Source organism: Aquarana catesbeiana, linkage group LG02 (genome assembly GCF_042186555.1).
Source record: "Aquarana catesbeiana isolate 2022-GZ linkage group LG02, ASM4218655v1, whole genome shotgun sequence".
Taxonomy (NCBI): domain Eukaryota; kingdom Metazoa; phylum Chordata; class Amphibia; order Anura; family Ranidae; genus Aquarana; species Aquarana catesbeiana.
In genome coordinates this window covers 641,883,244-641,898,808 of record NC_133325.1, presented here as the reverse complement: position 1 = coordinate 641,898,808, position 15,565 = coordinate 641,883,244, and the positions used below count along the sequence as shown (strand labels likewise).

Sequence of the window (15,565 nt, the reverse complement as noted above, 5' to 3'; positions counted from 1 at the left end):
TATCTGAATGTCAATGCAGAGTCATTCTTTTAATTTTTGTTTTTAGGCTGAAAAGTAATAGTTATCTGGAAAAAAAAAACACTATTGACTTTAAAAAGCTTTTTAATACACCAAGTATGACATATGGTCTAATAGGCGTGATAATAGCTTTGATCATATGGTGAATATCACTTGAGATACAAGTAGGGCTGAGAAATTCATGTCATAGTGATTAGAAACTTACTAAAGTTGCTCCAACCCAGCAAATTTGTACTAGCATCTAAATCCCAGTGATGAGCTTTGTCCTTTTTAAAAAAATTCCCCTCAGCTGTCCATATTGTCTCAATGTAATGCAGGTTCACATGCTCAAGCTGTTTTAGCAATTGACCCTTTAGAAGTCACTTTTCCTGTTATAAAAAAGAACAAACCAAAAATGAAAAAACTTACTGAATATCACCAGGAAGACATTTATAGACAGAAAGAAGTGGGGTATCTCCAGTGAATATTTGGCATCCATCGTTGTAGTTGACCAGAGATGTCTTGTGGTTTTCAGTTTAGGCTATAGATGTGTCATTGCTGAGAATAGTTCTATGTCCTATGCTAAACAGATCCGATTATAGTTAGAACAACTTCATTGCACCAGACAGGTTGCCTGCTGCTGCTACCTTTTGTGTTGAAGTAAAATTGCTCCTTCCTAATCACAGGTCTGAATTTGAACTGACAAGGATAAATGTGGAGCTGCCTAGCATGTTCTACATAACTGGATAAATAGCTGTAACCTTCCCCCACCGGTCACAGCCTGGTAATAAACTGGAGAACACCTAAGGGCATGAGTTCATATACAAACAAGTATTCAGGTTTAGAATCTCTAACTTTATTCTAGACATGCTCTTTTTTTTTTTTTTTTTTTTTATAATTAACAGTTTTTATTGATTTTTTTCCACATAACAACAAAAGATGAGATATCAGACATTTAAAGTCCTTAATCAATTAGTAGTCTAAAGACGCATAGTTAAAAGATATGCATAAGAACCAGTGACCAAATCAACTACAGAAAACAACAATCAACAAAGCATGTCAACTAGCTGCGTAAATGCAAGAAATTGGGCACTGTTCCCAACTGGGCCGATTAAAATTTAGCTGGGCGCAGGGACAGCATCCAAGGCACCATATGATGTCCAAGAATAGTTGCTTAAAGGAAATTAGCAACCAACAAACTAGCAAAAGAAAAGAGGGAAGGAAAGTGATATAGAAAGGAAAATACACAGGGTCCTGAGTCTATTTTTGCCAGGTGTTGAATCTCACCACCACTACAGAGTGTAAAGCAGGATCATTAGACATGCACTTTTATGAGCAGAAACATTTAGGCCTGGTTCACACCAACGCTGTCCGTCCCTGTTCTCCGTTTCAGGGATGAATCAGGGCAGAATCTTTGCCTGAATTTGGCCCTGAAACGGAGGCAAAAACGCACAGCATTTCTGTGCAGTGCACTCCGCAGTCGTCCTGGAGACATGTGAACCGGCTCCATAGAGAGCCGGTCACATTCTCCCGCTATGCGAATTGGATGGGGAGAAACCTGCATCTAATTCGAATAGGTGTGAACCCAACCTAAAAGTAGAACCCTGCTAAGTAAAATTTACACCTGTACTAACCAGACATAGCATAACTCCTGGACTATTGCAGATAAACATTTATTTCAGTGGGAAACATTTACTATCATTTGCTTCACCACAGGTGGAAGGAAAGAAAATTGCTTGATTTCCCCATCAACACAGTCAGTGTTGATGGAGGAATTCCTCCTGCAGCGGTACAATGATCATTGCCACCAGCTAAAGCCACCAGCAGTGATCGCATGCAAAAAAAAAAAAAAAAACAGGTTGGTTATACTGAAGTTGATCAATGGATTGGCTTCAGTAAAACCAGCCAGCCCATACATAGATTGAATGTTGGCCGGTCCCCGCTAAACTGAATGAGATTCGACCCATCTATGGTTGACTTTATACAGACTTGGGCAGTACAGTGGTTAGAACTTCTTCCTTACACTGGGGTACCTGGTTTGAATTCTGATCAGGATACTGTATGTCTGGAGTTTGCAGTACGGTAGTGGAGTTCTTCCTGTGTATAGGCTTCTTCCTGCAGTCCAAAGACATGCTGGTTAACTTGCTCCTGTCCAAGTTGGCTCTAGTATGTATGCATGTGTGATAGAGACCTTAGATTGTAAGCTCTTTGAGGCCAGGGACTGAATTGACTATACAGTATGTAAAGCACTGTGTGAATTGTTAGCACAATATAAATGTAATAAGTAAAATTCTGAATAGGTCTAAAAAGCTCTACCATAGGACACAATAGAAAATGTTTCCATGCTGCGGGTATGAAAAATACAAATAACAACCCTTTCAGCATCCATGTAAAGATCAGTCAAGGACATTGCAGCTTATTTAGAAAAGCAGGCAAGGAATACACAATACCTTACTATCCAATAGGTGACTCCCAGGAAAAAAAAATACTTAAACGTAATGAACTGTATATAATAATGACAGCAGTACCAGTCATGCATTTAATATAGACAATTTAATGGTTATGAAACTGTAAATGTTCTAGTAGATTCACACATTATTTTCATGTTAGTAATCACAACTGAGAGGTTACAAGACTCTCCCTAAAAAAAAATACATGACTAATTTCCATGCATTTCATAAATCAAATACAAATAAGACAAGGTGGATTCCATTACTGAGGAATTTACTCTAATCACTAATCATGAGATCTAAGACAGCCAGAGGAAGAAAGTTTCTTCTTTCTGATGAGCTTCGAACAAATGAAGGAAATCAGTGTACTTAAAGATGAATTTAGATCTGATGAAAAGACCATTTAGGAAAATATGTGTTCAGATTGGTTTCCAAATTAGTTACTGTGCTCTACCTTGTTAATTGTGCTCTACACTTACTTTATTTGAAATTCTTCTTTAAAAATATCCCTAACATAAGCATCCATAAAAAATAAAAATAAAAAAGACTGGTCACCAGCGTTGCCAGTGGTCTCCCAGCAAGCTGATCTTTTACCATTACTGATGTAGCACCCTCCTAGTATAGGATGCTAGGTAACTTTTGTTTTTGGCTTGCTTTGTAATCAGAAGAGCAGTTATAATTTGCCTTGGTCTGCTCATGGTTGGAAGTTTGATTGTTTCCCTGCTGCATCTGGGAGAGGCTTCCAGAGCTTAGGGTGGCAAATTCAAATGACTGGCATGAATATTTACTGTGTCCTTGCCAATCCCTGGGGGAGGTGTGCCCAGAAGGTGGTGTGGGAGGTGATAAATAGCCCGAAACCTTGAGGAGAAATCTTTTTTCCCCACTAGCGATAGATCTGTGAGCTTCAGGGGGTTGCTTGACCCCAAAGCACCTCTGGACTGAATGCTGGACTTATCAAGGAATTGAGTCTAAGGATGTAGCTGCCCTAGGACTTGTGAGTGGAGATCCTGACTGACTCTTTACAACCACATAATCTGAGAGACCTGATGGACCCCAGCCGTGATGCTAGACTGTGCTATCTTTACTAAGAGAAGAGTGTCCTCTTTTCTAAGCATTTTGGAGGATCCCATGGCCCTTATCCCTCTCCTGTGAAAGGTCTGCAGGCAATAAATATTAATAAGACAGGGCTTTTGCTTCCTAATGTCAGAGCCTCCAGCAAGAACAACAATGAGCTGCAGTAGTGGCATTACCAAGTCTCATTTTCACTCTCATGAGACTAGCAGCAACAATTTCTTAAGCTGACCAAACATTGAAATTTGTCGGTTCAGCAGGGACCGGCTGAATTTAGATCTATGTATGTACAGGCTGGTTGTTCACAAGTTGATCTATAGACTCAATCGACTTGTGTACAACCAGCCTGTTGGGTATGTTTCGAACGATCAGTGCCACTGGCTATAACTGGCAACTGTGATCATTGTATTTTGACAGCGAGGAAGACTCAACACTATCAGTATACATTACCACAGTGGCAGGGATTGCCCCATCTACCACAAATGCGTGGATAGGAGAAGCAGGCCATTTTGCAGGTTAAATGAAAAAAAAAATCATCATGTGTGGGCTGTCTTAGTCTTACACTCAACAAATACAGCTAGGAGGCTGTAGGCACAGCAGTGCCTAGGCAACCCTTACATACCAAGAAGTGCTCTGCTATATTTATAGGATGCTCTAGTCTACAAGAAAAGTAATTTTTTTCAGAGCACTGCTTAATCACAATTAACATTTTAACATTTTCCCTTGAAAATACATCTATTTTAAAATTTATGTTCCACTTTAAAGAATATGTAATCCCAAGAAGAACATTTAATATATTGCAGCTTACCGGTTCTCAAAGGCGGTGGGTGGTGGTTGAGTTTTATTTTCTTTTTACAGGATAAGAACATTTTCAGAAAATACAGAACATACCTGTTGACAGAAAGGCAGTATCCTTGTCACTTCCTGTGAGCCGAACTAAAACTAGATATAATATCTTCCTTACAAGATTTTCTGTAGTCTACCAATTCCCCTCCCCATGTAATGGAGATGAAGAGAGGAAGACCTTTTTGTAGTGAAATCATGACAGCAGCCTTAGTGACAACCATGGCTTGCTCCGTAAATACATTGGAGAAGTGAATATAGGCATGAAGGGACGGAAAGTGTATTTGCAAAATTAACACTAGAAAATAAAGAGGTAAACCCCTGTGAAAAGGGGAAAAGAAACAAATGCAGTAACATCTAAGGACTGGTAAGCTGCTGTATATAAAAAAATGTAGTTTCTTGGGGGTTTAGATGCACTTTATAGTAAACCAGTGACAAATCTAGGTTGCCTTTAGTGAAAGCTGCATGTGAAGACAAGTAAGTATATCCAGAGGTGTACATCAGCAGCTAAATAAAATCACACATTTTATGTTATGCCACGTACACACAGTTGGATTTTCTGACGGGAAATGTTGGATGTGAGCTTGTTGTCGGAAAGTTCGACTGTGTGTATGCTCCATTGAGCATTTGCTGTCAGACTTTCCGCCAACAATTGTTTGCTAGCAGGTTCTCACATTTTCCACCAACAAAACTTTGTTGTCGGAAAGTCTGATCGTGTGTACACAAGTCCGTCGTACAAAAGTTCATGCATGCTCGGAATCAAGCAGAAGGAGCCGCACTGGCTATTGAACTTCCTTTTACTCAGCTTGTCATACGTCTTGTACATCACCGCGTTCCCACGCTCGTAATTGTTGGCCAACATTTGTGTGACCGTGTGTATGCAAGACAAGTTTGAACCAACAACCTTCAAACAAAAATCCACGGTTTTGTTGGCAGAAAGTCAGATCGTGTGTACAGGGCATAACAGTTGAGCTTGGCTCCTCTGACCTCTTGAACCTTTCTTGTGGTCCTTTAGTAGGGTAGGCAGCATTACTGACCAAAAGGGTGATCAGGAGGTGGCAGGGGACTAGGAAAAGCTGAACTTTTAGAAGAAATAAGGGTATCATACAAAGTAGATATTCTTTGCTCTGAAAATGAATTCAAAACTACATAGCTATAATCATTTTACCAACATAAGGAAAAGCCATGCATATATTGTGTGAGGCCTAAAGCTGGCCATACACTATGGGAATTTCAGCAGATTCATGATACACTGACTGATTCATGATACACAGGCCCTGCCGCTACCCACCCTCCTTCCATCCAACAGGTAATTTCTGTCGAAATAGTCGCTGCATCCACTCGGATGCAGCTGCTCTTTAAGTATTCTGACATACGCTGTAACATATATTACAATTGTAGCTTTGTTTAGTAAGCATGCTGTAAGTTATTTAAAATTATTTTCAAGAAATGTTATTAAAATATGTGTGTGAACTATTTGTTGAAAATAATTGGGCTAGAACCACACTTCATCTTTTCTAAGAAAGCACTGTATATATACAGTATATAGTAATGATAAGTTGTATCTGAATGCCATCATTGATATCCATTTCGTACAGAATTTCCTGTATATCGTGTACTTCTATCAGACAGAACATCTCCAACATGCCACAGAACCTTTGCAATTATCCATGTCAAAATATATCAACATATCAGAATCGTTACTTAGTTGGTCTGTATGGATAAAACCCGAGAAAATCCACAAAGTTTACTCCACTGCCTGTTGATCCATTGCCAGGAATGTTTTGCTTCTCCTCTGGAAGGCCACTCTGTATTTCATTGACAGTTGGCACCATGACTTTCTCCAAGAAGAACACCAACTGTAAGGTTCAGAGGAACAACCACAATCTTCTTGTTGTGAGATATTTCTTCACCATGTCCCACGAGGCATACTGAAAGCTTTCATCTTTTCTTGCTATCCTGCCTTTCAAATTTATGAACCACACGGAACGCTTCCAAAAACTCATTAAAGTCAATGCTACCATCTTTGTTTGAGTCTATGCTGTGGGCCAAGTCATCAATGGTCGCATCATCTATACTGATATGAAGATGAGAGCTAAAAAGTTTCCACGTTTGACGGAATTCCTCAATGGAAATAAGGCCTAAATAGGACATAAAAACACAATTTCATGAAGGTATGGGATATAAAGGGTGCATGACGAAAAACACCTCACTTCATGATTAATTAACTGATTGACTAAATGCTCAGTTTATTTGAAGTGGTTCTAAAGGCATGAGTTTTTTACCTTAATGCATTCTTTGCATTAAGGTAAAAAAACCTTCTATGATCACCTCCCTCCAGCACTCCCCTTAAATAACTACCTGGCTCCTCTTTCTATCCAATTCTGTGCCCATTTTCAGCACGCTGTGTGTTTCTATGGACACACAAAGCCTGTCTTGGGAACAAGCCCACATGAGTGCTCCCACAGCAAGCGGCTTGCTTTGGGGACCCTCAGAAAAGAGGAGGATCAGAAAGCGCTGGTGGGGGACCCCAGAAGAGGAGGTTTGGGGCCACTCTGTGTAATACCATTGCGTAGAGTGGGTAGGTATAACATGTTTATTATTTTAAGAAAAAAAATAATGATATCTTTACAACCATTCTAAAGTGTTATGCCCCGTACACACGGTCGGATTTTCCAACTGAAAATGTGTGATAGGACCTTGTTGTCGGAAATTCCGACCGTGTGTAGGCTCCATCACACATTTTCCATCGGATTTTCCGACACACAATGTTTGAGAGCAGGCTATAAAATTTTCCGACAACAAAATCCATTGTCGGAATTTCCGATCGTGTGTACACAAATCCGACACACAAAGTGCCACGCATGCTCAGAATAAATAAAGAGATGAAAGCTATTGGCTACTGCCCCGTTTATAGTCCCGACGTACGTATTTTACATCACCGCGTTCAGAATGATCGGATTTTCCGACAACTTTGTGTGACAGTGTGTATGCAAGACAAGTTTGAGCCAACATCCGTCGGATAAAAGCCTAGGATTTTGTTGTCGGAATGTCCAATCAATGTCCGACCATGTGTACGGGGCATAACTGTTAGCACAGGGTAACTTACATACAGAAACATACCTATAAAAAAGTAAGGAATATACTTAGCGTTCTGGTGACCCATGTGCTGGAACACCACCACTTTGCTGCTCCCTAACCACTGCATGTATTTAACACTTTCAGATGTTTAGAATGTTTGCTCCCCTGTCCATGAGGGCCAGATAAAAAATAACATTAACCTTCACTACACAGCCCTCCCCCTTTTTCACCATTGAAAGAAATGTAAGAAAACACACCCTGTCACTGCAAATAGCACTGACCGCTAATCATCTCTTGACCCATGTTTACCATTTAAATTGATATCATTATTCTCTACACAACCGCCATCTTGTGCCACTTCATAATAGCAAGTGCTAATCATCATTTTCTAGTAGTAGTAGTAGTTGTAAATTTGAGTTAAGTTAAGTGAATTTTTGAAGACCATTTACTTTATGCAAAACTTTTTGTATGTAATTTTTGTATGGGCTAATTCAATTGCAATAAAATAAAGGTAATATATTCATTGTATGCAAAGTTGTGTTTATGTAAATATTTCTGGGGAGGGTAGCTCCATAGCCATAGCTTTCATCAGATTCCTAAAAGGGTCCGTGACTCTGAACTGAAAAAAGCACTGCCCTAGAGATTCCAGTGTACAATTCAGACACCAAAGATTTGGGTCCGTATGGCATGGAAGGTGATACAAAATTCCTTGTCTATATCTGGTATATATATTTTCCTGTAAAATAATACTAGGAGGTGCTTTTGTGCACAACGCTGACAATAAGTTACACCATTTTTCAGTGATTACATTTTATAATTAAAATGCTTTCTTATAAAAGGGTTTGGGTGAGTATCCTATTATCTATTTCCAAGAAACATGAAACATTTAATGGATATGCTTACTACAAGATATCAGTTTACCTGAGTGATCCTTGTCAATTATATTGAATATGCTCTCCAAGTCTGCTCTGTATCTGTATAATGTTTCTACCAAGCTTGGTTGCACCTAGTTTGCAAAACAAAGTATAAAAATGTATATTAAAAGTCTGGGTAGTGACTATTACCATAACATGACCCAACATGTAATCAACAAGCACATACTTGTAAGACAAAATCTAGGAATTTTAACGTGGAAGAAAAGCCTAACTATAACTATTCTTGAAAATGTTCCCTCCCCCATGTCACCCTGTAGCTCCTGCTTCCCTATGTCAGTGAGCTGCTGCTGCAGATGAGGGAGTGCCGACAACCTCTGGGCCATGGGAGCCTATGGGCGACATTACAGCTCCTGGAATTCACAGTCATTGTTGAGCGCTCACTTACTTATGCAGGATCAAATGCCTGGACCAGAGCGGATTAAAAATAAGTGAGTACACAGATCTTTTTTTATAAAGGTTAGGCCGGATAGGTAGGGGGAGGTGAGAGGGAACATTTTTAAAAATTGGTATAGTCAGGCTTTTTTTCCACTTGAAAAGAGATTTCCCAATGCTGAGGGCTGCCCTCCAAAACATAGAAAAGTATAAAATAGTGTTTACACAATAAACAGAATATAAATAGGAGTGTTTCAATAATACAAAACCTATGTGACCTACCTCTAAACAAAAAGAGCAGGGCACTTACAAAATATAAAACTAAAGAAAGATTTTCATCATTTAAAAAAAACTAATAATGCAACAAAAGTTGCAAAAAGTAAAGCAAGTATGCAAAATTTAAAATTAATGAAATGTAGAGAGAATAAGACAAATTAAAAAAAACTTTCTTGGACCAAAAGTTGGTTGCTTTATTAATCTTGACCAATTATGTCATATGCCTTTGCTGCGGGAGCTCCAGGAGAATAATCTGGATGATTTTCGGAATTATCTCCGGATAACGGACCCCTGCTTTCACCTACTCTTGGCATTGTTGACCCCCTATATTAAGAAGCAGGACACATGCATGAGGCTTTTATTTTATTTTTTGGCTGAATAATAATGGTTTGATTTGTTATATTTTTGGATGCATAGAATGCACTTTATGGTTAAGTTCTATTGGCAGATAGCATGTCTAATTTTATTTGTTTTCTTTTTTTAATGCACAATAAAAAAATGTGGAGAATAATACTTGGCTATGTGTTTTACTTCAAATGACAGTTTGGGAGTAGGCAGTTACATTTAAAAAAATACAGTGTAAAATTGACAAGGGACACCAACATAGTTGTATCTTTGATCTTAAAACCTACGGGATAACAAGCATAATAATATTATTCTTGATATCACTAAAAAATAAAAGCCTTTTAAAATATGTTTGGCAGAACTCTATTAGTATCACCAGCAAAGCAGCTTCATTATTATTCCATTAAAGAAGAAGAGAATGTGCGCTGCATTTTGAGATTTCATAATTTGCCGCATCACAAATGTTAATTCTCCATTACAGACGCAAGTTTACAAGACCGACCGCTTCTGGCTCGTCCTTGCTTCCGAGCATGCGTGTTTGTACTTTGGACTTTTGTCTGGCAGACTTGTGTACACATGCACAGAAAATCCGACAACAGACATTTGTCCGCAGAAAATTTATAAGCCTGCCATCCAACATTTGTCCGCAGTCTGTCATCACACAATTCCCGTCGGAAAATCCGATCGTGTGTACGAGGCTTTAGTTCATTAACTTGTCAAATAGCAGCTTTTGGTCTCCCCTGCAAGGAAAGTTTGGAACAAAAACTTTTTGTTTTTACATTTTTGGCCATTTCTTAGCCCATATTAAAAAATCTAGGAAGGGTATTTATTGGAATATAAGTTTTATATGTCCTTAAAACAATGTAAACAATATTTATAAAGACAAGTTATTCATAGATTTATTGTCAAGTTACTCGAAGCACACTAATAGGGCGTACACACGGTCGGACTTTGTTCGGACATTCCGACAACAAAATCCTAGGATTTTTTCCGACGGATGTTGGCTCAAACTTTTTTTGTCTACACACGGTCGCACAAAGTTGTCGGAATTTCCGATCGCCAACCACGCGGTCACGTACACCACGTACGACGAGACTAGAAAAGGCCGGTTCAGAACCAAGCGCGGCACCCTTTGGGCTCCTTTTGCTAATCTCGTGTTAGTAAAAGTTTGGTGAGAGACGATTCGCGCTTTTTCAGACTCGTGGCTTTCAGATCGTTTTCTGCCGTTCAGTTTGTGCTTGTGGGTTTGTATCTGCTCTTCAGTGCGTGCAAGCAAGTTCAGCGTGACTTTAAGTAGTCATTGTATTCTTGTTCGTTCGTTACTGTTTTTCAGGTCGCTCTTCACAGGCCTTGCTGTTCTTCAGTACGTTCTGTTACTTCGTTCTGAGCAGCCGACCGTTTTCTAGCCATGTTTCGTATGCGTACTCCTCGTAGAGTTCGTGCTGTGCGGGGGCTTGGTGTTGGGGTCCTGACCTTGACACAAGTCCAGTCCATGAACAGGGTGGGGAGGAGTTCATGGACCAAGAATTGGTTGCTTCAGCGTGACCAGTTCTCTCATATGCCTTTGCTCCGTGAGATCCGTGAGAATAATCCTGATGATTTCAGGAACTTTCTCAGGATGACGGACCCCGTGTTTCACCGTTTGTTGGCTTCGCTGACCCCCTATATCAGCAGGCAGGATACCTGCATGAGGCAAGCCATCACTCCGGAGCAGAGGTTGGTCGCTACCCTGCGGTATTTGGCGACAGGGAGAAGCCTGCAGGACTTGAAGTTCTCGACAGGCATCTCCCCCCAGGCTCTGGGTATCATTATCCCAGAGACCTGTTCTGCCATCATACAGGTCCTGCAGAAGGAGTATATGAAGGTAAGATTTTTATCCTTTTATATCACATTTTATTGTATTTAATGTTTGCTAATATATTGTATTTCTTTCCTCATTCCCTAATTACCATGATTGTAATATGCTGTGAATGTCCCCTTTGTTCTCATGCATGCTGGATTTTTATGTAATTATTATTTTAGGTCCTTCATACATATTTGCCCTTCAATAACCTCCCCAGCATGGTGTCTCCTGGCCTATATTCACCTCATGTAGTCACTTAACAATGTATTTTATCAGCTCTATAGTAGTGCTTTACCCCAAACACCCCCTAAAATGTTTGGAAATGTTATTTTTGATTTAAATTCTGGCAGAGTGCCAGAGGCTTTTTTTTGTTGGTGTCCCCAAATAATTTTTTGTAACCCTCCCTCCCCCAACTGCTAAGTCAGCTGATCCCAATTCTCTATGTATCCTCAATCATCTATCTGCTGACTTTGCCAAACCCTTACACACTATACCCACCTCTTTACTGGTCAGATTTATGGATGAATTGCCCAAAGCATGTAGTGCAAGGGCCTGCCTGTATACTTTCCAATGGTACTGTTTCAAGTTTTTGTATTCTATTATTATCTTGATAGGTAATAGCAGAATGTCCAAATGTCCTCAAATGTGTACAATGTGTATTTATATCTTTGTATTATGACACTTCTTACCTGTCCAGTGGTCTGCCAATAGCGTAACTAAGGAGGGGCTGTTCCAAGTAATACCCATTATTTAGGCATTCAGCTCTCAATGAAGTGAAGAGGGTTACCTGTACAGGATCCCCCCGCCCCCTATAATGTTAGAAATAGCCGATGAGAGGGGGGGAGGGGGAATATGATAGGTGTACCTTATACTTTGGCCTTGTTAAATTCCCCTTACTAAATGCTATCTGGAGGTTGCCACATAATGTTTGTGCCTAATCTGCTTGCCATGTTTCTGTGAAAAAATAGTAATGTTTATTGTTTTTTCCTCAACAGTTTCCTTCCACGCCACAGGAATGGCAGACTGTGGCCTCCCACTTTGCCCAGCGGTGGGACTTTCCTAACTGCGGAGGGGCAATTGATGGGAAACACGTCCACATCATCCCACCACCCAACTCGGGGTTGTACTATTATAATTACAAGGGGTTCAATAGTATAGTGATGTTGGCGGTGGTGTCGGCTAATTACGACTTCCTGTATGTGGACGTGGGGAAGAATGGCCGGATGTCCGATGGTGGAGTCATCGCCCAGACGGAGTTTTACAGGCGTCTCCAGAATGGCAGCTTGGACTTGCCACCTCCAGAGGACAATGTTGAAGGACTCCCATTTGTGTTCGTTGCTGATGAAGCGTTTGCGCTGGGGGACCACCTGATGCGGCCATTCCCAATGAGGACCCTCACCCCGGAACAGAGGGTTTTTAATTACCGGCTGGCCAGAGCCCGAAGAGTGGTGGAGAACACATTTGGAATCCTGGCCAGCCGGTTCCGACTATTTCTGACACCCATCCATATGGGGGAGTATAAACTGAACCATATTATACTGGCGTGCTGTGTTCTCCATAACTTTTTAAGGAAACATTTGGCCAACTATGCTGGCTCAGTTGGGCCTGAGGCCGGAATCCTACATCAAACCACACTGACGGCGCTTGAAAGTGGCCGTCCTGGCTTGCCCTCCCTGAGAGCCTGTGATGTCCGGTTACGCTACCTGAAGTTCTTTGCGGGTAGGGGGGCTATCAATATGCCAGACAATCTGTGAAGCCTTTTTATAATAAAAAAAAAAGAAATTCTTGGTGGACATTTACTGCTTGTGTTTGTTTTAGCTGACCCTGACAGAAATGTGTTGAGTCCAGAAAATGTCGTGATTGTGTAACCTTATACAAAGCACTGTTGGCTGTTATTTGCTAAATGCAAAAACACATTTCACTACAAGTGCACTTGCAACTGCACTGAAACTGCACTTGTAGTGCAAAGAGGATTTGCCCTTAGGAAATAACACCCATTTTTGCAGAAAACAACAATTACATCACCCCAAAAGTGTTGTATTGTAGTGTTGAGACAATAATCCACACATTCTTGAGTAAGCAACTTTTTTATACCTGCACAATCACATGTGCATTTACCAAAGGTTTTTAAAACAAACCAACATGTTTGTTGTATGACAATTTTTGCAGTAGCATTATCAAAAATCGAAATGTCCATTTCAGATAAAACAGGCCTGTGTAAAACCAACAAGAAAGCCAAAAAACTTGAACTTACAAAGTTCACATTAGGTAAAACCTGAAGGCTATATCAGACATCAGTATTTAGGAACTGGGTTTGATATAGCGTTCAGATGGGGGGAAATCACCCCTGGAAAAGCCAAATTTGGAAGATGCACACCAATTTACGAATGTCAACATGTGCTATCTGCGATCAGGGGGGATCAAGGGACGTGTTTTGGGGGAGCAAGCCCTTCCTCAACGCTACTTTATAATTGAGGAAGGGGTTGCACCCCCAAAACACGTCCATTGATCTCCCGTGATGGCAGATAGCACATGTTGGCACACTGTGTGCATCCTCCAAATTTGGCTTTTCAAAACATTGCAAAAATATGAAAAGTGATTTTGTGGGGTTTTAAATTCGCCCCAAAACATCAATGATGTTATTATTTTTTTTAATAACATCATTGATTTTTTGCTGTATGTTTTGCAGTTCGACATTACACCCCATGATCTCTCCGATCAGGATCTGGGCACTTTCTGATGTGAAACGTTCTGGATCCCTCACATCACGATCACCTAAAAAGAGAGAAAGAAAACAAAAACAGGTCTCAAAAATCTGCCACCATCCATCTCTTTTACCTGAGCCTGTGGTCGCAGACACTCACCTGTTGTGGTGCCAATCTCCACCACATCTTCTTCTTCCTCCTGCTCTTCTTGGGTTGGTGTTAGTTCCCCTTCTTCCAGAGGTGGAGGGTCTGTGGTCTCCTCGGATGAGGGGTGTCCTCCGAGTCTTTTCTCCCCTATGTAAAACAAAAATGGTATAATTAGCACACAGATATTTGATGACAGAACTAGAAATAGGAAACATTGCTTGGAAGTGGGGTACAATTGTCTATTTTAGCCGAGTTCCAAGATGTATTTTTTTTATTGGCCTTTGTCAAGCTGCAATACTTTACCTGTTTAGTACAAGCTTCACAGATGAAGACCCCCCTATAGTACACACTGGAGCACCTGTGTGGCCCCCTAATAAAAATGGTGTTCTTGTGTCCCACACTAGTGCTCCAGTGTCCAGATGTGAAAACAGCTGCTCAGTGTCCTCTCCTTACACACAATCTAGTTGGCATTTCATTCTAGTAACAAACCCATCTACACAAACAACTATTTGGCATCCAAGTAGGCCCAAAAAAAATGTGGGAAAATGCATATGGCCTAAACAATGGTGTTTTAGAGGCCGAAAGAAAAATGTTTGATACGAACGAATAATGGGCCCATGAACATTAAAGTTGCCCTTTTAAACTGTACAATTAAGAAAAGCATATGGAGCAGCACGAACGCAATAAAGACAGAAAGAATAGGAACACAGCACAACTACTTACTTTTTTGCAGCACTCTCCGGATCTTTCGGTACTGCTCTGGCTCTCTCAATTTCAGGTCCGACCACCGCTTCCTGAGCTGATCTTTTGATCATCGTACCCCGAAATTCTTCTGCAGACTTTTGATCACTTTCGCCATGATCTTGGCCTTTCTGATATTGGGGTTGGGGTAAGGCCCATACTTTCCGTCATAGTCGGACTTCTTCATGATGTCGGCCATCTCCAACATCTCCCCAAAGGACATATTTGTGGCCTTAAAACGTCTCCTTCTGGATCGGGACGTGTCCGGATCTGGGCTTTCCTCCTCCTCCTCCTCGTTCCTGCAATTAGCACGCACCTGCTGTGACTCCGCCATGTGCTCTTCCCCCACTGCGCCGAACGAAAAGGGGCGGGGAATAGACTAGAAAGAACGTCAGGGGTGGGCGGAGTTACACGCATGCGCAGTGTGTATAAAGCGTAACACGCGTGCGTATTACGTACGATCTGTGAGCGGAGGAAGGAGCATTGGACGCGCCGATTGTAAGAACGAAGGTAAGAGACAAACTTGTGCCTATACTGCTTCTACATTGAAGCCTATATTGTAACAAGATTAGGAGAGTTTTGTCTGACATTAGGCTTTGTCTTGTGTTGTGTCTTGCAGTGAACATGGATATCTTAGTGAAAGACAATGACTTCATGTCAGTATTCATAGATATCTTAAGGCAGCTGCCCTGTCTGTGGGAGATTAAACACCCCCATTACAAGAACCAAGCAAAGAGGAAGGCAGCACTGGTGCAATTG

The 15,565-nt window shown here is 40.8% G+C and overlaps 1 protein-coding gene across 1 annotated transcript in view; it reads right to left on the bottom strand.

Moving 5' to 3' along the window:
• Positions 1 to 5,636: 5,636 nt before the first annotated feature.
• The window catches only part of PPEF1 (protein phosphatase with EF-hand domain 1), a 91,897-nt gene continuing 81,968 nt past the window's right edge, over positions 5,637 to 15,565 (bottom strand). Inside the window, exons 18-19 of the mRNA XM_073614255.1 lie at positions 8,364 to 8,448; positions 5,637 to 6,502 (exon numbers count right to left, since the gene is read on the bottom strand). Of these exons, the coding sequence (XP_073470356.1) occupies positions 6,303 to 6,502; positions 8,364 to 8,448 (285 nt within the window). The 3' untranslated portion in view covers positions 5,637 to 6,302. The remainder of the gene's footprint in view (positions 6,503 to 8,363; positions 8,449 to 15,565) is intronic.